This window comes from Ambystoma mexicanum, chromosome 1q, assembly GCF_040938575.1.
Source record: "Ambystoma mexicanum isolate Mex_15411 chromosome 1q, UKY_AmexF1_1, whole genome shotgun sequence".
NCBI lineage: Eukaryota > Metazoa > Chordata > Amphibia > Caudata > Ambystomatidae > Ambystoma > Ambystoma mexicanum.
In genome coordinates this window covers 392,993,263-393,019,447 of record NC_090922.1, presented here as the reverse complement: position 1 = coordinate 393,019,447, position 26,185 = coordinate 392,993,263, and the positions used below count along the sequence as shown (strand labels likewise).

The 26,185-nt window shown below is 49.6% G+C and overlaps 1 protein-coding gene across 2 annotated transcripts in view; it reads left to right on the top strand.

The window, feature by feature from the left end:
- RPGRIP1L (RPGRIP1 like) overlaps window positions 1-26,185 on the top strand; it is a 1,574,704-nt gene that overhangs the window by 1,332,892 nt on the left and 215,627 nt on the right. For both annotated transcript variants that reach the window (XM_069639571.1, XM_069639577.1), the window contains exon 22: window positions 14,683-14,836. In XM_069639571.1, the coding sequence (XP_069495672.1) occupies window positions 14,683-14,836 (154 nt within the window). The remainder of the gene's footprint in view (window positions 1-14,682; window positions 14,837-26,185) is intronic.

Sequence of the window (26,185 nt, the reverse complement as noted above, 5' to 3'; positions counted from 1 at the left end):
CAGGGGCACAGTCCAGAACCTCTGGAACACAGCCTCCTCTCCCCACGCAAAGAGCGCAGACCCTCCCCGGTGAAGGGCGCTGAGAGCACAAATTCACACTAGCCCAGCTGATGCGCCTCCAGCTAAGCCCCAATTAGATACAAACTCTCACCCCCCACATTCTTCCTGGGACGCCCCAGCCCACATCCTCGCCCAGCACGCTCATCCAGTGCTCATCAAAGCAACGGACCTCTGGTGCCCCCCCACGCAAAACGCCTCACGACAGCCACCAATTGACACACTTAATCAACCAGCCCGTCAACACTCAAGAAGTCGCAAGTCCTGATCCTTGGGGGTGCCCACCAGGAGAGTTCACCTACGAGCCCTCCTTTACACTCTTGGGGCCCTCTGGCGGCCTGCCGGAACCTTCCCAACGCGACCCCTCCATACAACCACCATGTCCAGGCAAACGAAAGCCGGCAAAGCCGCGGATATCCCCACTATGTTTGCAGGAGCGGACAAAGGCAAGAAACAGGACCCTCTCGAACTGACCCCACAGAAATAGCCGGAGGAAAAAGACGCTCTTGCCACTACAGGGGATCTGGTGGCCTTTATGGCGGACATTAAGGCTGAATTTCGCTCCTGCCTAGAGGAACTCACCTCCAAAGTAGAGCAGACGGACCAGAGGGTAACAGAGGTTGAACAACGGCTGGGGGAGATCGAGGATCGGTCACAAGCCCACACTGCCTCCCTTGGAGAAATCCAGCAATCCATCAACGCCCTGTAAGATAAATATGAGATTCTGGAGTTTAAACAGGAGGACCTCGAAAATAGGGCGCGTCGCAATAATCTCCGGATCCGAGAGGTCCCATCCTCTGTCCCCGACAACAAGTTAACGGAATACATAGGGGACTTCTTTCAAGCCCTGCTACCAGATCTAGACAAATCCCAACTACTGCTAGATCGGACCCACCGACTGCGACCGCGCCGGGGAGTGGACTCAGACCCTCCCCCAGATGTGGTCACCAGGATTCATTTCTTTACAACTAAAGAGGCCATCTCAGCGATTAGCCGTACGGGAGACACCCTCTCGTTCCAGGGCTCCCCCCTTCAGATTTACCAGGACCTTTCGCTGCTCACTCTACAAAAATGGAGGGCGCTCCGCCCCTTAGCACTCTTTCTCCAAGACCAACAGGTGCGGTACAGGTGGTTGTTCCGAACGGTGCTACAATTCTCATACAGAGGCGCTGTTCGACGAATCAGTCATTTGGAGGACACAAATTCAATCATGCAGCCAACCTCACCCAGAGAGACCTCCTCACCGAATCCGGAAAAGGCGGGGGACTCTGAACCACCCCCCTCCCCAAAGCCCAGGTGGTTCTCATGGTCGAAGATTCAGCGAAACCACAGGAGGAAATAACTAGGGGCGAAGCGCACCTCAGAAATCTGGGCCACTCTGACCTCGGCCGGATCGCCTTCACTCACTATAGAACCTCCAGCTCATCCCTGAATAAATAGAGCTCTTCGACTGTGGCGGCGGGCCACACCCACCCACGGTTCATACCCACCCCAGGGATAGTTCCAACATCATATCCTTGGAAACCCACGATACTTTACACCTTGACTCCTCTATCGGCCCAGTTGGCCAAGGGTGCGTCCGCACACACAATGTCGGCCCACCCGCTAATTAAGGTTACGCCCCCCCGTTGGGGACGCATGTTAAAAACTCAAGTGCAGGATGACACACGTCTAAATCTCAACAGTAATGGCAGTTTACCCACCTCTGCCCGGCTCCCCCCCTCTCCGCCAGCTCAACTCACGGAACATGACCGGTTGGCAGATCACCAAATCCTGAGACTCTTCTCCTTAAACGTCAATGGGCTGAACTCGCCTGCCAAATGGAAAACAATTCTGCTCAAACTTCAGGATGAAGAGGCGGCAATAGCCATGCTCCAGGAGACGCACTTAATACAGTCGGACACTGGCCGGCTCCGCTCCTGATCGTACCACTTCCAATTCTTCGCCTCAGGGGGAACTAAAAAAGGGGGCACTGTGATCCTCTTCCGGAAGGACCTAAACCCACAGATATTGGAAACAAAAGCCTGTTCAGAAGGCCATTTTATAGCGGTCAAATGTCTTCTGCTAGGAGACATATACACCTTCATCTCGGTATACGCCCCCAACACCGGGCAATCATATTTTTACGACTCGCTAAGTACCTCCCTCTCATCATTTATAGAAGGCCAGACAATAATCGGAGGAGACTTCAGCGGCGTTCCTGATCCCATAAAGGACAAATCGCACCCCCCGACCCCGAGCGACTTCACCCAGGCACTGAGCCTCCTCATGATGTTCCGTTCGCTGGAGGTAGTAGACGCTTGGCGGGTCCTTCACCCCACCGAAAAAGACTTCTCCTTTCATTCAGGCGTCCATCGAACCTCCTTGAGGATTGACCTCCTCTTAACCTCCCCCCAAACTCTAGCTTTCATCAAGGAGGTGGCCGTCGGCACGAGAGCCCAATCAGACCATGCCCCAGTGATCCTGGAAATCCGGGCACAGAACCCAAAATCTGACAGCCCACGCAGATGGACTCTATACGACCCCATCCTCAATGAGATGGCTACAAGGGACAAGATCGCTGTTAGGGAGAATTCTCTGTTTAGGCTGAATATCCTAACCTAGTGAGTCCCCCAGCAGCTTTGCTGGATTTTTGGGGTTTATTTTTTTCTCCTGCCAAGGGTGAGACTCTTTTACCCTCACTCCTGAACATGATTTGAGTGTGTTCCTGTGACTCTAGATGTGTTTAATGGGCTATGGGGTCTTTTACTCCATAGGGCTTCATGTGTTTTTGTGATGTGTGTTACACAGCAACCTCAGTGCAGTAACACAGGGGTGTCATAGTGACCCCCCAGTATAGACTCCATACCCCGGGACTGACTACTGTCTCCCAGGGCATGTAAAGTCACCATTGACTTTACTAGTCTTGAATTCTGAACAGAACCAGTGCAAACCATCATATTGTGGACGTACTGGCTGGGGCAATTCGATTGCCCCGGGGTCTGTTAGTCTAGGGGGCACATCTCCGCCCCCCCTGATCGAGTTTTGGCTGGTGGCAGTGGATACTACTTTTTATATTCAACCACGAATATTTCTCTATGGGATTTTCCCATTGTTTGAGGCTACTATCTTTATTTATTTAATTACGATGGCCTCGAACATACCGCCGGTTTATTTAGTTAATATTAATTCTCCTGTTGGTATTTTTTGCAAAAACTCGATTCTAAAATGGCGTTTGTGTTCTCTTATGTGACTCCAACCCAAGTCGAGCCCTTTGTTCCACTTTTTGGCGGGCTTCTCCACAGAAGCCCTCCAAAGTGGTGCCACTCTGTCCGGGGTACTTAGGAGGGGCAGAGGGGGATTTAGGCACCCTGGACTGAGTTGCCTGGGCAACTCAAATCACACTCCGTCCTGATTGGCCCAAGTGTTGAGCCGGCCGGCTCACCACTTAGCATGTTTGAGTGACAGCTAGGCTGAGTGAATGGGGGTTTTCTGCATAAAAGCAGGGCTTTGGGGACTGGAGCTTCAGAAGTCGCCACAGGACCTAAGAATCCGACGAGGGAGAAGCTGAGCCGACCTGCCACGACGACACCACCGGTGGAGCCCTGCTGGACCGTCTCACCACTTTTCCCAACGACAGAGGAGATCTCCCGCTAGAGAGTCTTCTTCGTTTGGCTGGTGGTGATAACCAGTTTCACTGTCTTTTCGCCTTCCCGACGCATCTCGTGGCCGCCTTGCTTGTGCCAAGCACCCCGGCAACCGGAATACCACGTTTTACCACAACCACGAAATAAAGGGTAATACCTTTAACCAGAAAACTCCGCCGCTGGTTTCTTCACTGGCATTGCAACGACCTTCATCTTCCCTCCAAGTCGAGATCTTCTCTTCCCCTGGATGACGACGAGACTTGCACCCGCTGCCAGGAACAACTGCCACCGCTGGAGGATCCTTCCCACTTAAGGTACCGTGACCCGCCTGGCTTCCCTTGCCACCGACTGTACGGGGTAGATTTAGCCCCCGGCTTTCGAACCTGGGCTAGCCTGGGACACCCTGGCTAAACTTTTCTGAGCCCCTCTAAACTCTTTTCGAACTCTCTGCAAGACTTTCTAAGCCTAGTGTAACTGTGTGATCTTGGGCGCATTTGTGCTCTGCTCTCTCTAAGAGTGTGCCCAGCCTATGGACTTTGGCTCACCAGTGACCTTTGCTCTTCTGCCTAGCTAATAGTGTTCCTAAAGCTTAGAGTGGTGTACCTTTCCATATTCTGTCTTTTTCCCTCCCTTCTTCATAAACTTATTGGAGTGCCATCTATAGTTAAGCGCTCACCTCTGTATGGAAATAAGTGGTGTTAACTAAGACTTATCTGATAAGGAATAAGGGTTGTATATATTATGATAGTAACTGTGTTTAGAGTGTTGTACAGTAAGAGTGCTGGAGTGTTTCAAACAGTGTGTTTTTAAATAATTAATTATATACTTTGATACCAAAGCTCTGTTCAGTGTTTACTTGTATTATTGTGTCTGAGTGCCTATTGTGTACACTTTGCATACTGCCTAACTCTTCTTGAGCGAAGTCTGACTGCTCAGCCACAGCTACCAGGTACATCTGGGTGGTACAGACTGCTACCAAGTGGGTTTACTGCTAACACCTGTAGTCCTAAATCTTTTGCAGTGTTCCCAAAGGGAACTGCACAGGTTTCTGCTTAACAATCGCGAAATCCATCAAGAGCTTCTTTGAAGAAAACCCAACATTCGACACCTCTGTGGGGAACACCTGGGATGCAATGAAAGCAGTCATCAGAGGTACCCTGATCGCCCAGGGAGCAGCCTACCATAGAAATAGGCGACAAACCCGGACAGCTTTGGAAGAAGAACTGAAGGCCGCAGAAGAGACCCACAAGAAGAAAGGCTGGTCCCCTAAGACACAGAAAGCCTTGCGCATAGCCAGAAAGAAATTAGAGGCCCATTATGCAGAACCTACTCATGGCCAGAGCTAAACAATCGTATTACGCGAAGAACAACAAGGCAAATAAAATCTTGGTGGCCAAACTAAGACGGATCAACTTTATCACAGGCCTAGGTGACCCCAAAGGAGTCGCCCAATTCTCGGAATCCAAAAAGCAACCGCTAGCGATGGACTACTTCGCCAAGATCATGATGGCCAATCCACAAAACCAACTCCAACAAATGGAATACCTACGTAAAGCGGCGCTACCGCGGCTTTCTGACACCGAAACGGAGGAGCTGGAGGCGCCCATCACAGAGGAAGAGATTGAGGAGGCCATCAAGTCACTCAAATCATGAGCCCCGGGCCCAGATGGATTCTCAGCAAGGTTCTATAAACTATTTAGGCCCCAGCTGGTTCCCCCCCTGGTCACACTCTTTAACTCCTTCAGGGAGACAGGATCTGTGACGCCCTCGATGCAGGAGTCGACCACCATCCTCCTCCCTAAACCTGGGAAAGACCCACGAGACATAGCCTCGTACAGGCCGATTGCACTATTGAACATTGATGCGAACCTATAGTCCAAAATTTTGGCAAACCGCCTGGGACCCATCCTACCTGGGATCATTCAGCCAGACCAGGCAGGTTTCATCATACATCGGGCGGCAGGAGACAACATCCGGAGAACTCTTAACCTGGTGGACCTTACTGCCGGGAACTCCCAGAAGTTGGTCCTAATGGCCCTAGATGCGACCAAGGCCTTCGACAGGGTGGATTGGATGTTTATGAAAAACACCTTGGGGGCCTTCGGCTTTGGGGCAACATTCCAATCAATGGGACTAGCTTACTATACTGGCCCGAAGACGCTCCTGAGAATCAATGGACACCATTCGGCCCCAATCCCCCTGACCTGCGGGACTAGACAGGGCTGTCTACTGTCCCCACTGCTTTTTGCCCTGACCATGGAGCCCTTTGCCCAAAGAATCAGACTCAACAATCAGATCAAAGGCCCGAGGGTCGGCCCCTCGCAACATAAAATCGCTCTGTATGCCGATGATGTCTTACTCATGCTTTCAGAAGCCAGCTCATCCCTCCGACACGCGCTAGAAGACATAGACAGCTATGGCGAGGTTTCCGGCTTTTCGGTAAACTTCGCTAAGTCTACGGCCCTAAGCATCGGCCTCACCCCGGGAGAACGGGAACCACTGGCTAAAATGTGCCCAACCACGTGGGAAGAAAGGGCGATCCCTTATCTGGGGGTCTATATCTCAGCGGACCCGAAAGACACATACAAGGCAAACTTTCCCCGGCTGTTCGGGGAACTGGAAGGTGACCTGAAACGATGGATGACGCAGGAGATCTCGCTGCTAGGGCGCATAACAGCGTGCAAGATGAACCTCCTCCCGAGATTCCTTTACGCCTGCGCCTCCCTTCCAGCGGCGATCCCCGCTCCAGCCCTCCGAAACCTACAGAGGAAGATGTTGAAATTTATTTGGAGAGGTAAGAAGGCGAGAATCCCCCTAAAAACGCTATTGGGGGTTCCAAATTGGGAGGTCTGGGAGTCCCGGACCTACAGGCTTACAGGGTGGCAGCCCAATTAGCGCAAATCCACGCATGGCAGACAATCACAAACCGCCCCAGATGGGTGGAGCTGGAACAGTCAGGAACACTGCTACCACTTCGATTCTTGCCACACATCCCACCCCCTCTCCGAACACACTGGGGAGACCTCCTCCTGGCAACTAATCACACCTTAAAGTCCTGGGATTGGGCGCTAAAACGGAAGGGGGTTCCGAGAGTCCTGAGCCCTCAATCCCCGATCTTCTTTAACCCGGCCTTCTCGCCTGGCACGAGCCCCCGCAATTTTCCAAAACTGGATAAACGTCGGCCTTGAAACCATAGACCAGCTATACAGGGAGGGGGCACCCCCGACATTCGAGCAATGTAAAGAAAAATTCCAACTCCAGGAAAGAGACAGATACACTTATATTCAACTGAGTCACTGCTGCACACACCCCCAAACTCTGCAGGCAGCAACGCGCCCCCCTACTGCCCTGGAACTGACCCTCAGGGACCTCCCGGCCCGCAGGAAGATATCTACCCTATACAGGCGATTCTTAGGGGACTTCCTGAGCATGAGAACGCGCTGCATGGCCCAATGGGAAGCAGACCTGGGTCACTCGATAGAAGACCAGACATGGGTGGACATCTGGACCCGGACGCACACCTCGTCCACCTGCATCACAAACAGGGAAAGCGCCTATAAAATCATGCTACGGTGGTATTACCCGCCCCTCAGACTTCATCACATGAACCCCCAAGTGGACTACCTCTGCTGGAGAGGATGCGGTCACCCAGGCTCTTTTTTCCACATGTGGTGGACATGTCCACGGATTCAGAAATTCTGGAAGACATGCCTAAAGACCATCGCGCAAATCACTGGGTCAGCGATCCCGCTAGAGCCGGAGCCCGTCTTGCTGGGAGCACCAATCCCAACGATCTATCCACGGGCTGGCAATAGAGCAAAATTGCTGACCCAGTGCCTACTAGCTGGGAAAACAACCCTGGCCCGCGCCTGGAAGTCCCCAGAAGGCCCCCTGATGGCCGAGTGGTGGACGAAACTCTGGGACATACTGGTGTCGGAAAAGGTAACGGCGGCAAAGGCGGGTGCCCTACACAGATTTCAGAACATCTGGGCCCCAGTTCTGGAATATGACCGGCGATTCCCAGCTCTGACCTATAAACCCATTAACGCTCGCTGGACCCTGAAGGACCAAGAAAACCCCGAAAGGGACACATAGTGCCCGGGGCACGGGACAGATGGCCCTGGAGGGGGGAGCCCGGACCTAGGAGGAGGAGGGGGGGTGGGGCACGGGAAAGTGTCTGGGGTTAACATGCTTAAAATGCTTTAATGATGTTGCAAGTGGTTGTGTAATTTTCATCCTGCCTTGTTCAAAAATAAACAAAGTTAAAAAAAATAAAAAAGGACTCACTGATGCGTTTCCTCCTCACCCAATTTAGTCCTAAAATTCTTAATGTGTGCTCCTTTTGAGCCTATGCACACGTGTCCATTAAGATTACTAACATGGAAAACTGCCTTCTTAGTTGCTTTAACATCAGCAAGGAGAGTGAGCGAATTGCAGGCACTGTCTTCTGGGCCACCCTAAATTTTGTTCCATAAGGACAGAGTTGTGTTGAGGGTAAAACCATCATTTTTACCGAAAGTAATATCTGATCGTCATTTAAGTCAGAAAATTGTCTTACCTGCATTCTATCCTCCACCCCATCCTTCTAAGGAGGAGGAAAGATTACACAGGTTTGATCCAAAAAGAGCTTTAAGCTTTTACATCTCTAGAGTTTCCAGACTTAGAGTGGACAACCAGCTGTTTATAGGTTACACAGGAAGGAAACTGGGTCAATCGGTGACAAAACAGACAATTTCACGCTGGATCGTGCTTTGCATTTCAGAATGCTACAGACAAGCACAAAAAGACCCACCAGAAGGGTTAAGGGCTCATTCCACCAGAGGCATTGCCTCTTCGACAGTCCTTCAAAGAGGTGTTCCAATAAGATCCATTTGCGAAGCAGCAACTTGGTCGTCATTACACACCTTTTCAAAATTCTATAACCTGGATGCTTCCCAGTCTAAGGAGCTGACTTTTGGAAAAGCAGTGCTTTATTCTGCCATCTAAGGGCATTGAAAAAATCTAACCCCTCCTCCAGAGAAATTATACAAATACTGCTTTGGGAGTCTATCTAAGATGAGGAATACATTGGAGGACACAATCCACTCGAAGAACAAGTTACTTACCAACTGGTAACATTCTTTCGATTGGATGTTCCTCCAACGTATTCCTCATCGCCCTCGCAGCCTACCCCCCTGTAGATTTTTCCGGGTTATTGCCATCTCAAATCTCGCAAGGCTGATACCTGTCTGCCGGCACAATCTACACAGTACAAGATCAAAGATAAAAAGGGGGAAAAAAGAACTGAGGCCAACGGGCGCCGCGCGTGCTACTTATACACCCGATGACGTCACCCTCGACAGAGGCCTTCTAGGGACTATCGACTCAACGACATCGACGCATGGCGCCCTCTGCCGAAATTGTTTTCAAAGAGCAGCAAAGCTGGATGGAATACATCTAAGATGAGGAATACGTTGGAGGAACATCCAATCGAAAGAACGTTACCAGTTGGTAAGTAACTTGTTCTTCTAATACACAGGTAATTGCAACTGAATACAATAACATTAAACAAATAGTAACAATTTAAGTAAAACCCCAGAAATACTGGGAAAATATGGAACGGACAACAACACTGAGAATTGTAGCTCCCCTCCAATCCATCCATTTGATAGTCCTCGGGGAGCGTGCTGAAAAACAGTTCAACTCTTTCCACTAGGGTGGGAAGAGCACGCTTTCCAATTCCACTGGTTGGCAGAAGGCGTATCCAGTTGAAGAAATACTGGAGGAACGTTCTCGTATAAGGAAATACTAGAAAAAGAAGCATTGGAATAGTTCCCTTCAGGAAGTGCTGAGAGAAATTCGACTTACCCAACACTTCAGGGAGCATTTTCTCCAGGAATATCTCCATAGGCACATGGACAACCATCTCCGGCAGGCCGACTATATACACGTGATATCCTTGCATCCTCAATTGAAGATAATCATTCTTGGCTTTCAACGCTGCAAGCTCTTTCTTCTGGTGTTGTTGTATTAGTCTTGCCTAGCTCCTAGGGTTTCGTCATCCGCCATCCTCTGCTCCACTTAGTTGATATGCCTGCATAGCTATTCCACCTTATTTTACAATGCGTCCATTCTATCTATGATCCCATTAATCTTGTGATAGACACTTGAGCGTTTTTTTATTCTTTAAACATGTCCTTGAATCCCGATTCTTGCCTCTTTCTGTTTGAAGTCGTGACTTCCCGGTCTGGAGATTTCACAAGATTCTCCATTGCCGGCTTCACCAACTCCCACATGTGGCTTTACTCCTTATTCATCCAGCTTTGTTTATGTCTTGGCACTTCCAGCCCGAGACATCTTTCCAAGATACTAATGAGCACACTGAATAGTAGGGGTGGAGCAGGTTTTTGAGACAATGATCTTAGCTTGCCAGACTCCCTCCATGGATACCCCAGAGGGAATCATTGCTAACTACACTAAAGGTACCTTTGCCACTAAGTCCTCAGCACTGGAGGAGTGGAAAGGTGTCTGACAGCAGATGCCTTACATCTTCTCTAAGGCACAGCTGTGTAGCTCCACCTTCGGGAGCTGAAGCCTCAGATTCAGTTCCTTCCATCTTGGCGCCGGTTTGTGCTAGGACTTCACTGGAATACGACTCCCTTTTGAGGGGTAATTGTCTTTCAAAGATTACAGAAATCTTTGACAAAGATAGGGATGCTGCCCCCTACCGTCTGGAACCGCTCTACTCTGGTGACGCGAAGGACTTTGCTGAGTAGTTCTTTGAAGAGGGTGAGGATCTACTGGCCTGCAGGAAGCCAGTGGCTGGACGCATGTCCAGAGCTGGCTATTCTTCCTACTTCAATCCCTATTGCTGCTCTTTTTAGAGGACTATTGCCACAGTTGTGGATACTCTGGGTCTGTCCGCTCCCACTAAACTGAGAGTCAAGTATGAGATGACGGACATTTTGGATGAAGGCCTGAGGGAGAAACGTTTTCCCTTTAACCCGGTGGTAGCCACTCCTATTTGGCGGCCTTGAAGAAACAAGTGTCAGTCCCTGCGGTAGACCATAAACCTGCCAAAAAAACATTGTCTGGCTCCCTCAGATCCCAGTTTTCTCTCTATGTACACTTTACCAGAGAACTTGCTGCAAACCGCCTCTGTTGGTTTGAAAACAGCGTCCTTCCCCTCATTGCCTCCTGACAGGGGGAACAGGAAGCTGGAGGCTATGAGCCACAATGTCTTCACATCAGGCAGCCATGCCTTAAGGGTGGTCAAGGCCATGGATGCCCTAGCTAAGTACACCATTGGTCTCTGGCGTATGAGCTCTTGTGTGACTGTCCTGACTGAAGAGATGAGAGTTTCAACTCTCTGGTTGGGATGGTAAGGAAGCTAGCTGTCCACCAGATCTTGAAGTCCAGCCTTGACACGTTCAACTGCCTGAACCTGTGCAAAGGTCACTGGGTCTGTCCCGTGGTAGCATTCTTATATGAAGACCTCAGGGTTTGCCCTGGATGTCCAACCTTCGCTCCTGGGCTTGCCATCAAAATCGTATTTGAAGCCAGGCTTGTAACCCTAGGAAGTGAAATGGCTGGCCACTGACTCTGGACAATAGCTGCTTTGCCTGTCCTTCCTCACACCAGCCTAAACAAATGTGAAGCTCTCAGAGGGCCCCCATAATGCCCCTTAAACTAAATCACTAGCAGGAGTCAAGAACACCATTGCAGACTCCCTCAGCAGGGACTTGCGCTCCTGCCACGAGTGAGAACTTCGGCAGGACCAGGTGGTCGGCATCTTTGCCAGGTCGGGCAGGCCCCAGATCAATCAGTTTGCGATGGCGGCAAACTCCAAATGCCAGAGGTTTGCCAGCAGATTCCACCAACCGAGGAGCCTGGTGGATGCGTTTGCCTTCCCGTGGGAAGGGATGTTTCTGTACGCGGGTCCTCCATTGCCTCTCCTGCTATGAGTCATGAACACACTCAAACAGTGCCAATGCAGGATGATACTCATCGCCCCGGCGTGGCCGAGGCAGATTTGGTATCTGGACCTTCTCAGCCTGTCAGCATTGCCTCTGGTCAAGCGGCCAATGGTTCCGGATCTTCTCACCAAAGAAGTAGGCGCAATCCTGCATCACGACCCAGGATCGCTGAGAGCTTGGCTCCTGCAGCCCTAGAGTTTGGAAGATATAAATTGCATGAGGACTACAGGGAGGTCCTCACCAAGGCCAGGGCGTTATCGACTTTGAAGTGCTACAGTCACAAGTAGAAGCGTTTTGCTACGTGGTGCCGGTCTCAGAAGATTACCCCTCTGAGGGTCACAGCTTTGCTCTCATCGACTTGTCAAGGAGCTCCTCAAAGGACTCTTTCAATGTTTCCCACCAGTGAAGGCTACTGCCCCGGTGTGGGAATTAAATGTGGTTCTGACGAGGTTCATTGGGGGCCCCATCTGCACCTATGCATCAGTTCCCTCTCAAGTTCCTCTCATGGAAAACGACTTTCCTTGCGGCCATCACCTCCGCCTGGAGGATGGGTGAGATCCAGGCCCTATCCTGCAAACGGCCATACCTGACTTTCCACGAATCAAGGCTGGTGTTGCGGACGCACCCCTCTTTCGTGCCAAAGGTTCTGTCGGAATTCCACCGCAACGAGCCTTTGATGGTACCTGTTTTTCCCCAAAGCCTTAATCACCGGCTGAAAGGGCTTTGCACTCCCTGGACATTGCTCGTGCCCTGAAGTTCTAAGTGGCACGCACAAAGAGTTTTCGGAAGACTTCACAGCTGTTTGTGAACTTTGGTTCTGTGAACTATGGGAAGGCCTTGTTCAAGGCTTCCATCTCAAGATGGCTCTCCGGCTGCATAATGCACTATCATTGGTTGGCAAACCGACCGCTGACCGGCTGTCTGCGAGCCCAATCCACCAGAGCGATCGCTGCGAATGTGGCGTTCCTGGCTGGTTCGCCCCTGCTAGACATCTGCAGGGCTGCTACGTCGAGGTCTCTGCACACCTTCACGAAGTTCTACTGCGTCAACAGGGATTCCAGGGAGGAGTCCAGAGTCAGCCAGGCAGTGCTACGCAACCGGGTTACTTGAGGTGAGTCTGTTCCGGAGGTAAGAGTTAATTGATTCTAATGAGCCTTGTACTGCTGTGTATTTGTTGTTCATGAGCATGTGAATCCATGCCAGACCGCATGCTGGAGAAGGAACAAGTTACTTACCTGTAACTATTGTTCTCTAGCATGGTCTGGCATGGATTCACATGCGAACCCTCGGTCCAACCCCTCTGCGGCTCTTTTTGGTCATACTGCCACTTTACGTGCTTACCAAATCTGAAGATGGCTGCCAGAGGAGGGGCTTAGAGAGAGGACTGTCATTGGATGCGGGCAGTATGACCCAGAGGACAGTGATTGGTTTACGTCGATTCCCAGCCTGACGATGGGGAATATTCATGAGCATGTGAATCCATTCCAGACCCATGCTGGAGAACAATAGTTACAAGTAAGTAACTTGTTCCTTTTTGTCCAGGGGAAGGGAGCCATTCCTACAGACTAGGAAGACATCCTTCTTTTCATTTAGTTTAACATAGAGTGTGTGGCACAGAGCTAGGATTCTGACATAGGACTGTGAACTCTTGTTCTGACATCCTGACTGTGACATTAATCATTTTGGTTGGGTCAGGGAAACCCCTCTTAGAGTTCGAGCAAGATAGGGTTTTATTTTCTGCACTCTTACAACAGTTAAACATGAAAGAGAATACACAAAATTCTTTAAGCACCACATTTATGATCATATTGAAAAGCCTCAGCAGCTGAACACAGAAACAGATTTGAAGAATAAGTTTACTAGACTATAGGTCGCTTAAATTCAGTGCAAACAGACAGCTTAGCTCTTTCTCTGTGCTTCCAAAACATTCAAATTGGGTTTTAAAAGCAGCTAATCTGGGGATTGTTGCAGTGAAATAGTCAGTGGGATATTTGCATACCCACAATACTTGGCAGGCAAACACATATTTAAAGCCCTCACCATGATCTTATTGGGCAGTTTAAGAAAATGTCATGATTATACATAGGCTTAATAACTTTGCAGGGCAAACAACAGTATTTGTAGTATCCCATTCCCCTAAAATTGTTGGGTAGGATTATGCTAGTACTGAGTGAAACCTGATTAATATGTCGTGCATTAATGTCTATGCCAGAAGGATCTCTGAATGCTTAAAAGTATGCAGATAGCCTGGAAAGCAGCGTAGATTCTGGATACATGTTGCCCTAATGTTAGGTGTGAATAGTGCCAGGAATTTGTCTATACCCATAATCTTTTTTAGGCCAACCACATTATATTGCTATATTGTTCTCCCTGTGTTGGCTAATGTTAGCACTGCTAAAACATGAGAGACCAAGCATCACATTTGCCTCTCTAAAATCCTTAGAGGGAAAAACAAATAGGTTTATTCAGTTGTCTCCATACTTGGGTGTAATGTAAACCGATCTAGAACAGGATATTGAATCTAGTAAGAATAATTTTACTTTTCTTAACAGATGAAGTAAATGCCATGTAACTGCTGTGGCTTGGACATTTTGAATGCTTAAGAAGGTGGTAGTTCGCTGTGTGTGCTGTTATTGCTCTTCTGAGCAGCACTCACAGGCCATCCCTAGCCGACACTTCAGGAAGGGTTGCAGTGCCCAATCATGGCTTGTTGCCATGCCCTATTGCATACTGATGATTGGATATTGCCATGCCAAGTGGTTGGTACAAGGAGGATCACTGTGCCCAAGGCATACCAAAAGCAATGCTCTAGCCAAAGCTGACAAAGCAGGGGCATCATTGTGATGACTGGTTATTACAGCCCTGCAATGGGGTTCATTTCCCTGTGAGTTTGTGTGAGGTTTATGTAGTGTAATGTACAATGTATATATTTACTTGGTTATGTGGAAACTGAAACATTTGCTCATAAGATACCAGAGAAAATGGCATGCAATACAATCTTTTATGAATATGCTGTGACCTTTCTAATGTATGCCTTGCTTTAGGTTATCCAGGATCCACTAATTAATGATGGGGAAGCTGAGATTGTTGAAGAAACTCCAAAGGATAAAGAGATTGATTCGGAAGTGTCTGAAGGCCAGTTGGATCACAGTGTGCTTTCTTCAGATGATGAAATTAATGAAGAATTGGAACCAGAAGGTATCCTAATAATATGCAGTAATGTATATTATTGTTAAGACTTTGTTTTATGTGGTGTAGGAAGATATCAGCCTACTTTACACTTGAACATTTTTAACCTTACAAGACTGAAAAATGATTGGAAAAGTGTTAAACGTATGCCTCGTTGGCATGCATCAAAATCAGTTCATGTTGTATTACAGAAAATAGAACAATCAATTACCAATGATCCAAATTAAAAGCCAAATGGATAAATTGCTAAAGTTGATAATGTATAAACAAATGGGTATAGTGCAAGGTTACAAGCAAATAAATCCATCCATGTAACACCTCTCCTGATATATAAAAAAAAAATGCTTTTACTTTTTGTTACATAGTTTGTGTTACAAACATCCTACCTGAGTGCAGGTCGTTGCTGTACACCACATTTTCAATATTATCCAAAATCTTGTTCCTACAGGGTTGTCAGATCTGCTGCAGTGTGCCCTGCTAGTGAGATAGTGTCACATCTGTATTAGGGTTAGGGCTTTCCTCCAAACCCAGACGTCGGAACACAAGGACATTGCGTGGTGACTTCCCATCCAGTAGAACAACAAAGATTACAAGATGCAGAGAACCATTCAGGAATGCAAACTCTAGCAGTGCTTAGTTTTGTTTCTATGGCCAAGTGTAACTACTGTTGCTCATTGGAAGCGGACGTGTGCTTATTTAGGTATTTGTCTTCCATCACTTTTGGACCCTGTCCCTTGACGTTCAATGAAAAGTAGGGCAACTTTCCTTCAAGAGTGAGAAGGCCCTATGAAATAAATAACATTGGGAATGCTATGCCGGCTGGGAATTGAGACAAAGTACCTACTATGGGTGTATAAGTTATTGAAGGGTTTACTGCACAAGCTTCAGGGCATTAATTGTCTTGTTTATAGCTCATTCGCAGTTATTGTACCAAGATCTGGATTCCAGTCCATGGGACATGTTGTGTACCCTTAGCACCTCGCGGGAACTCTATTCCTATAGTACTATGTATGTAGCAAGGGGAGACATTTCCTCAAGGTTTGATTGTCTTGTCCTCTGGCTTCTGAGTAGATTTCGACACCTTAGTGACTGGGGTCCAGAAACTTCAGATTCAATCCTCCTGCCAAGAGAGTGCAGTCCTTTTTCATTCAGTGACTGTTAACCAAGATACCATAGACCAATTGACATGAAAGACACTAAAAACATGAGCTTCATGGGGTTCTGTTTCTAGTAATAAAATGGAAGAAGGAGTCTTTGGAGCAAAAGCCTTCCCTGACCAAGGCTCTATTATCATGCTCACTTTCCCACCCCAATGGCTATTCCTAAAATTCCTTTTCAACCAAAAGCTGCTAAGTCTGGGACGGATCCTTGACAGCTCAGGTTCTTTATGACCCAATGTGTAATACATTATCTCAATCAACCCCAGTTGTATTCCGCGGATCACGCCAAGCTTGCCTCTATATTGTTTGATTTAAATTAAACTCTTGCCATAGGCAACTCCCTAGTTTGACAACAATAATGCCATTGACTAATTACCATAGCTTCTACGATGCCTTCCAGACCATGTTTGATTGGCAATTTGCCACTCAATTGGTCCAAAGCGAGCTGGCCGACATTAGAACACGCAATCGTGATCTCATAGCTTACATTACTCATTTGAGAGGCTTAGTGTCTCAGACCTCCTGGCCTGCAGATGCCAAACTAACCCTCTTTTAACGAGTCTTGTAGTAAAACCACAAGGACACGATCAGTCAGGTCGTACCACCTACTGAAACCCTATCACAGTATATCGCTTTAGTGATACATCTAGATCATAGAAGTTTGGCGAGGGGAATTTAAGAGAGTGGTCCCCCAGAAAGAGAGAGCACGTCCTACCAGCACCATCGAGGCTGAATCCATGCAATTGGGAGGTACAAGAGGTCCCTTTTACATGGAAGAAAGTAAGAGGCAAAGGAGGCTACCTCTACTTTGTAGAAGCTCTGCATTCAACGTTCTCGAAAATGGAAAACGCTTTCACTCTCCCCAGCTGGTAGCCCGAGAACAAGTGGGACCCCACCCTACTCCCTATCTCGCGTTTGCCACCTCAGTCATTCGCTGCGCCTTTTCAAACAGGTTAACCTTCGCATTACTGGAAAGAACTGGGAATAAGTATTAGCCTCAATAGACAGTGGAGTTACATAGAATGTTATTGATCTGGAGTTCTCAGCAAACAGGGATTTCCTCTTACTTCTAAGGTTAAGGTAGAATGAATCTTGGCGTCTAGTCCCATTTCCTGGTACACAAGCTCATTAAGAATGGTGTGCGCCTACTACCATCACAAAGTTATTGTGTTTGATGCTCTCTGAGCCGCTCGTTTCCAAGTAATACTAGAAATCACTTGATCAACTTGCCACAACTTGGCCGTCAACTGGAAGAATCAAAAGCTTACTGACCGAGGAGCCCAGTGTCCCCCTTCCTGTTCTCAGACGCTAAAACTTAGACTGTAGTGATTTGAGATGGGCCATAAAGAACCACACTACACATGTCCCTTTTGCTTCATTTTGATCAGCAATTTACTTTTCCCTACTTCGTTCATCTTCAGGAACTCAAGAATTGAACAGGTCTGTATCCCTTGTGCAGACTTTCTCTTGAACATTATGGTTGAGGCGTTATGTTTGGGGTATTGGGGCTTTACTGTGGGCAGTCGTCTTTCCAACATCCCCTCACTCAACGGTGATCAACATGTATTCATCTGATGGGTACTTTTGGGTCTCCCTGAACCCAAGTGTGCACCCCAAATTACTCAGACTAGTTCAATCCACTCTCTCTGTTCTTACTTCTTTTCAGACCAGGACAAGAGTATGCTAGCAGTTCTGATTTCAACACAGCCCTCCAGTGTTGTACTTCTGCCTTATCTTATTCCTCTTTACTGTTCTCCCTCCTAACTGCCCCAACTGGTTCCTCACCTTTAACAGAGCAGGTGTTGTCAAACTCCAGGGAGCTTGTTTTAGAGTCCACATGCAATTCAGCGGAGGGGTCCTCTACGCATGCACTTTGCTGTGCACAGGTCCCTGCCACCGAATTATCATCATTTGCTCGGCGGAGTGTAGAGGTACAGGGTAAAAGGTGGCAAACAAGCATGTTCACAGTCTTTTGCGCTGCACATTTGCACTCTGCTGTGCAAATGGGTAAACACTGCCTATCATGTAAGCATGATCGGCAGCGTTTACAATGGATCCCTATGGAATCCACGCCTTCGTGCTTTTGTATAAAGCCGGCAGGCTCCATAGGGATCCCCAGCATTTGTGCCTGCATGAAAATGGAGGCTGGCGCAAATGCTGGGGCATTTGTATGTTAGAAAGGAAGTTAGGCGGCTGAAATGCAAGTTGCGTACCATCCCTCCTCTCTGCCATACAAATGAATGACAATGGGGTGTGATGTAACAAACATGCTTAAAAGGCTTGCTCAAGGCTTTTATGCATGTTTGTTATGTTATGCGCCAAAGAAAACGAGCCCCCAAAAAATCAAGGAAGGAAGCCATGGGCATTAAGTGTTGCCTTTCCACAGGGACGCAAGGCTCCTTCATTTGGGAATATTTGCATTTAGCTCTCCTTTGTACAAACTATCACCATAGTAGTGGCTGGGATTATTATCATCAAGTATGTATTCTGTTGAGGTGTTCACCTATGATGATCAGATTGATCCCTGTGCTCTACAGTGTTCTAAAGATGCTTGTTGGTGCAAGATTAAAAATATATATATTTGACTCCTTCAGAGAAGTATGCTATATATGTACTCTTCATGCATTGAACAATGTTAACTGTTTATCAGATATAAGGATGAATTACGTTTGCAAAAGCAATCTCCTTACCTTGACATCTCCTGTGGCCAATCCATTAATGCAAGAGGAGCTTTCCTCATTCTTCCACTAAATTAAGAATCCAAGACGATGGAATGGATATCATGGGGAAGTTGATCAGTTTTTCTTACACAAGGGTTACTAAGGTTAGCTAGAAATCTAATTTGTTGCCAAAATGCCCTTTTAGGGCTGATGGAGAAAGCCAATAACCATCAGCAATCATCATCCTTATTTTATGTTAACATATATGTAATACAACTGCAGTACAGTCAGGTGTTTCATTGGGGAGGATGGGTCTCTTCATTACATTGGGCTTGAACCACCTATTCCTTCTACCACCAGGGCACTTCTTCAGATTTAGCCATATTAGGTCTGGAATGCAGTGTAGCAATCTTAACGTGATTCAGCACAAATAGACTGGACAAAATGTTCTAGTTTCTACTACAGAACACTTAAAATCACAGTGCTACAAGTCTTTTCAAGGTCACTCTACTATGGTCAAATCTCCAACTTGTTGTGGAATGATATCCCTGAAGTAGAATTCCCTAAGCTGTGAGAAGCTTTTCTTATTTTTAACTTGGTCTGTGCCCAGTAGCATTGGCACATTTTAACGTCTTCATCCTGTACTGAGCACTTGAGACCTGTGACACACTGCATACATTGACAGGTTAAAATACATGCTGGCCTTGCGCTTACACTCCAGTAATTTAATTCACATGTTGCAGTACACACATTTACCCATATCAAATCATTTTGAGTAGATGTGTGGTCTGTTATCTGCAAAAGTGGTCCTTCCCATCACAGACATTCTCTCTGTGCCCATTGTGGTAGTCAAGTCACAAGCCATTAGTTCTCCAGCATGGGGTCTGGCATGGATTCACATGCTCATGAATATTCCCCGTCGTCAGGCTGGGAATCCTCAGTAAAGAAAAAATCAGTATCAGTTTCATTTCTGATCTGTCTTTCTTAGTAGTAACCAATCACTGATCTCTGGGTCATACTGCCCCCAGCCAATGACTGCCCTCTCCCTAAGCCCCGCCCCTGGCAGCCATCCTCAGATTTCTACTGCACGCTCAAGTGTTGGGAGTCCTCGTGTTTAGCTCGAGTTGTTTTACTGCGTTTTCACATTTTTCAGGAGAATTTCTCATTTTTTCAGTTTAATTGAGCCTCAAGCTCCACCGTTTCTACTTCCTATAACGGGGACCCGTTTCAGAATTCTTCCATGCCCCTCAAGGGTGAAGTTTTCGTCGAGTTTACACTTCTTGGAGGATTCCGGAAGATCTGCGGCCTACCTCAAGACATGGCCCAGAACAAAGGGAGCTCGCCGCCCGGATCCAAGCTGTTCAGGAACTGCCCTGGATGCAGATTATAGAACGTTTTCAAGGAGGACGAGCATTTGCGATGTCTCTACTGCCTCCATGGGGACAAGACGCACGTGGAGAAGAACTGTGCGTTCTGCAAGAACCTTTCGGAACGGACCAAACAAGATCGTCGTTCCCGCCTCGCCACCTGGCTGGAGAAGGGCACAGCAAGTGAAAAGGCGAAGAAGTCGTCTGAGCGGGCTTCTAAGTCCTTCGAGGGCGCCCTGGCGACGGGGGCCCAACAGAAGGCCAAGCACCGTGAGTCCGCGGGCTCCGGGAGCGCCAAAAGGTCGGGCTCTTCGGTTGCCAAGCAGGGCGCTACTTCCCCGGCACGTTCCACCACGAGCCAGCACTCTGGGTCGGGGAAGAGGAAGTCCGAGAATCTGGGTAGGCCGCTGGAGCGGACCCGGTCGATCTCGAAGGGGGAGCGAGGCGTTGACCCTCCCCCCAAGGGGAAGGCCCACGACGCACCTAAGGTGGTGAGGGCCTTGATCCACCCGGCTAAGGCTTCTACCGAAGTGGTCTCTGTGACCCCGGCGGAGCCGGCTGAGACTACGCCAATGGAAATGACCTCTGGGCCCGGAGTATCCCTGCTGCCGTGGTGGGAATCCTCTTTCCAGCCAATCGCTAAGACCCCCGTGAAGCCCCCGGCTGAAAGAGAGGGCGGGGGGGCGGTGGCCGTTACAGACTCGGAATCAGCCTCTGAGGAGGAACTGGTGGAGACCGAGAGGGGCCTCAACAAAAGGTCCATAGGCCTCAACGAGAGGTTCATAAACCTCAACGAGAGGTTCGAGAAGGTTCGATCCCAGGGGACGGTCCCTACTGACGTGATCGATGATAGCGACGAGGACGACGAACAAGGCCCACGGGAGCGGCCATCCCGCCCGTCGCAGCCATTGCCCGAGCCCCAGGATAGCTCCGCGGCCATTTTGTTGGCATTCCAATCCTTATGTACCGAGATAAGGACGAGATTACCACGCACCCCGACGGAGGAGCCAGAACCAGGCCCATCGGGAAGCCCTCCGAACAAGCGGAGGAGAGTGCACCCTGCTCTACCCTTCATGCCTGTGACACCGGCGGACCCCTCATCCCCCTCTCCGGGAGAGGATACGGGGACGGACGACGACGGCGGTGATGACACAGCTGACATCCCGTCGTCGCCTCCCTCGCGGGCGTCCCCAGCCAACGAGGTTGGCTCTTATCACGCCATGATAACCAGGGCATCCAAGCTCTTCCAGCTCTGCCCTGAAGAACAGAAAAAGGAGGGGTTTCTGTACCAGCAACGAGAGGCTAAGAGGAAGACGGTCCTCACGGTGCCTTTACTCGACGACATCTGGACGCGGGGCTTGCCGTCCTCAAGAACCCTACCACGACACCCGCCAAGAGGGACAGGTACGAGAAGAAGTACCGAGTCCCCAATGCCGCCCCCTTGTGCCTCAGGGCCCAGCCCACGCCGGACATCGGTCGTCTCGGCAGCGGCTAAGAAGGCGGCAGCGGGCTCGACGGCTTCAACTTCCACCTCCCCGCCGGACAGCGAGGGTAAGAAGTTGGACTCTATGGGACGACGAGTCATCTCGGCGGCGACGACGATTAAGGCGGCCAATGCCTTAGCGATCGTGGCCCGCTATGACAGGGAGCTCTGGTTCAAGTTAGCTCCCCTGCTAGATTTCCTACCTGATGACAAAAGGGCATAGGTGATCCGACGCCACCTCGCTGCAGGAGAGCGAGGTGGCATTGGATCACGCCATTACGGTGGCAACGGACATTGCCAATACTGGATTTCGCCAACTGGGCAACAGAGTTTGCCTCCGACGAGGATGGCTGAAGGCGACAGACTTTCGCCAGGACGTCCAGACCAGAGTGCTGGACATGCCGTTCGACGGCAACAACCTCTTTGGTAAGGCAGTGGATGAGTCTCTACAGGCCATCAAGACCAACTAGGAGACGGCCCGTGCCCTTGGGGTGCTTCAGCAGCGACGGCCCTTTCGGAGCTCTGGAGGCAGACAGGGTGCCTCCAAAGGATCCAGCGGTGGCTCCTCTACCTACCGCCAGGCGGCCCGCTCCTCTTCCCAGGAGGCCTACAGAGGTCACGGCAAACAAGGGGGTTCCCGCCGTCGTTGCCAAGGAGGCCAAGGCGGCAAGGCCGCCTCCAAGCAAGAATGACCCGGCCGTGTTGTCGGGCCCCCACCGAAGCACCTCGGTGGGAGGCTGGCTGATGAAGTTCGTCGGCGTGTGGGAGTCCATCTCCACCGACCGTTGGGTGTTGGACACCCTGGCCAACGGGCACTCGCTGGAATTCCAAAAGAAGTGCACTCGCATTCCTCCCATGGCCAGGAAGAAAAATCACGTCCCTCAACTGCTGTTGGAGGTAAGGGCGATGCTCAAGAAAGGTGCCATCGAGCTCCTCCCCAGAAGGCTCCGGGGCTCTGGAGTGTACTCAAGGTACTTCCTCATCAGGAAGTTGACAGGCGGTTGGCGCCCCATACTGGACCTGCGCCGCTTAAACAAGTACATCAAGGCACAGAAATTCAGGATGATCACCCTCCAGCACGTGCTCGGACAGCTGGAGGAAGGCGACTTCCCATCATCGCTGGACCTGGAGGATGCTTACTTCCACATCCCCATTCTAAGAAGGCACAGGAAGTTCCTCAGGTTCGTGGTTCAAGGACGCCACTACCAATTCAGAGCCCTACCGTTCGGATTAAAGTCAGCACCCAGGGTTTTCACCAAGTGTCTGGCACCAGTGGCGGCACGGCGGCGCCTGCAGGGGATCCACGTCTACCCCTACCTGGACGACTGGCTAATCTGGGCAAGGTCAAGGGAACTCGCCGTCGATCATACGGCGAGGACCGTCCGGTTGCTCACGGAGCTGGGGTTCTCCATCAACTACCCCAAATCCCACCTGGTTCCGTCGCAAGTAGCACTGTTTTTGGGGGCGAAGCTCGATACAGTGGAGCAATTGGCCTCCCCTTCAGAGGAGAGGACCAATACCATCCTGGGCACGGTACGGCGACTGTTAGCCACAGAAGTGGCCAGGGTGAGGTCCATCAAGTCCCTTCTCGGGATGATGTCCTCATGCATCTACCTTGTACCCCTTTGCAGATTTCGGATGCGTCCGCTGCAGGAGTTCCTCGACACCCGCTGGTTTCAGGCGCGGGTCTGCTTCGAGGACAGGATCCCCCTCGACGAGGAGTTCCGTCGGGCGATCCTATGGTGGGGCACTCGGGCTCACCTCACGACGGGCACGGACTTTCAAACCCCGGCGTTTCAGGAGACGGTGACTACGGACGCCTCTCTGGAGGGTTGGGGGGCCCACACCGGAGATCTCCATGCAAGAGGCCTTTGGCTCCCGGAGGAGAGGTCTCTTCACATCAACATCTTGGAGCTCCGTGCAGTGTTCTGGGCGCTCAAGTCGTTCCTCCCGTCCCTCAAGGACAAAGTGGTGAGGATCTTCACTGACAACACCACCACCACAATGTTCTACATACGGAAGCAGGGGGGCACCAGATCCCCAGCCCTATCCAAGGAGGCCCAGGATCTGTGGCACTGGGCCATAGCCCAGGGGATGTTTCTGGATCCCTTCCACCGGGCAGGAATAAAAAACACCATCGCCGACTCACTCAGCAGGGAGCTACGTTCGTGCCACGAGTGGAAACTGCGCAAGGGTCAAGTGGATCGACTCTTCCGACGATGGGGCAAACCCCAGATTGACTTGTTTGCGACGGCGACGAACTCCAAGTGCCAGAGGTTCACCAGCATGTTCCCCTAGCCGAGGAGCATGGGCGATGCTTTCTCGTTCCCTTGGGACGGCCTGTTTCTATACGCGTTCCCTCCATTGCCGTTGCTGCTCCGCCTCATCATCCAGCTCAAGAAGTCCAGGTGCAGGATGATCCTCGTCGCACTGGCGTGGCCAAGGCAGATCTGGTTCCCGGACCTTCTGGACTTGCCAACGTCCCCTCCAATCGGGCTGCCGGCGGACGCAGATCTTCTCTCCAGAAAAGGAGGCACCATTCTACACCACGACCCTCAATCACTGAACTTGCAGGCCTGGCTCCTGCAGCACTAGAGTTTGGAGGGTACGATATCCCGGCTGATTGCAGAGAGGTTCTTGCAAAGGCCGGGGTGTCCTCAACTCTCAAGTGTTAAGGTCATAAATGGAAGAGGTGCTCTGTCTGGTGCCGTGCACAGAAGATTAACCCTCTGTGGATTACGGCCCCTGAAGTGCTGCCGTACTTACTGTCGTTGGCCCAAGCTGGATTGGCTCACGCCTCCATAAAAATACATCTGGCTGCCATCTCCCGATATACCAGGACTACGGGACGGGCGTCCTTGTGGTCTCATCGCCTGGTAAAGGAATTTATGAATGGACTATTCCGATCATGGGTGGTGCTGAGGATGCACCCCTCCTTCATGCCCAAGGTGCCGTCGGACTTCCACCTCAATGAGCCCTTGGTGTTACCAGTTTTCGTTCCGTCGCCGGCCGAGAGGTCTTTGCACTCGCTGGATGTAGCTAGAGCGCTGAAGTTCTACGTGGACCGCACAAAGAGTTTTCGGAAGACGTCACAACTGTTTGTGAACTTTGGGTCTGTGAATCAAGGGAAGGCTCTCTCGAAGAATTCCATTTCCAGATGGCTCTCCGGCTGCATTATGCATTGTCACTGGTTGGCAAACCGACCGCTGCCTGGCCTTCCGAGAGCCCATTCGACCAGAGCGTTCGCTGCTACCACGGCGTTCCTGTCTGGTATGCCCCTGCTGGACATCTGCAGGGCTGCTATGTGGAGGTCGACGCACACCTTCACAAGATTCTACTGCGTTGATCGGGACTCCAGGGAGGAGTCCAGGGTCGGCCAAGCAGTGCCGCGCAACCTGTTCGCTTAAGGTGAGCCTGGTGAGGAGGTAAGAGATGCTTAATGTTGAGTTGTTGTATTGCTTAATGTTGAGCCTGTTATCACCTCCCGTGGTTGTGCATGTGTATACTGCTATGTATTCTTTTATTCATGATCATGTGAATCCATGCCAGACCCCATGCTGGAGAAGGAACAAGTTACTTACCTGTAACTGTTGTTCTCCAGCATGGGTCTGGCATGGATTCACATGCGAACCCTCCCACCTACCCCTCTGCGGCTCTTCACTTGGTCATACTGCCTCTTGGCGTGCTACCAAATCTGAGGATGGCTGCCAGGGGCGGGGCTTAGGGAGAGGGCAGTCATTGGCTGGGGGCAGTATGACCCAGAGATCAGTGATTGGTTACTACTAAGAAAGACAGATCAGAAACAAAACTGATACTGATTTTTTCTTTGCCGAGGATTCCCAGCCTGACGACGGGGAATATTCATGAGCATGTGAATCCATGCCAGACCCAAGCTGGAGAACAACGGTTACAGGTAAGTAACTTGTTCCTTTTCATCTTTTCCCTACTGGCTAGAGCGCTGAGGTTAGTCACACCTGACTCGAAGTTTGCAAGCCTTATGCCCAGGCACTGTTGGTGGGTTTGCTTGATGAGATGGTGTGTCACATGAATCAGGAAAAAACAAAACTCATCTTAAAACGTATGAACTCTTCTTCTGGGTTCTCCTAGTAATCCAACAAAATATGTCATGTCTCCTGAATGGGCACATTTAATCCCACGTGAAGGTTATTGAACTATTTATCTCCAGCATTTTCCTTTAACTATTAATTTAATGATGACCTAGTGTAGCAAATACCTTTTTTTATTGTTTGGTACCCAATCCCCTTTTGTTTGCTGCGCTCCCCGCTGTCTCTAACTTCTCCTCCTCTCCCTTTCATTTTTTTTCAAACTTCAGTTTTATGCACCAGTAATGAATTGTAATTAATTGTGACTGATGGTGATTGTTCCTTCTCTTTGCACCTATGTTGGCAGTGGTATGTTTATAGTCTCAATACTGGTTCTGTTGGCCCGATGTGTTTGTTCCCTATTATGTATTGTTGTTTCATTTTTGCTTTGTACGTTTTTCATTGGAGGATTATTTTCTCCAATTTGACATGATTCCAAGTCCTTGAACCATGTTTTTTTCTGTATGACCTCCCTATCCTTTGTATTCAGAAAAAATATTTTTGATCCAGAGTATTGTTACAGACAAGTTTGTTGTAAATGTAAAATACATCAACATTAATTCAAAACTATTCATCATTGAAATT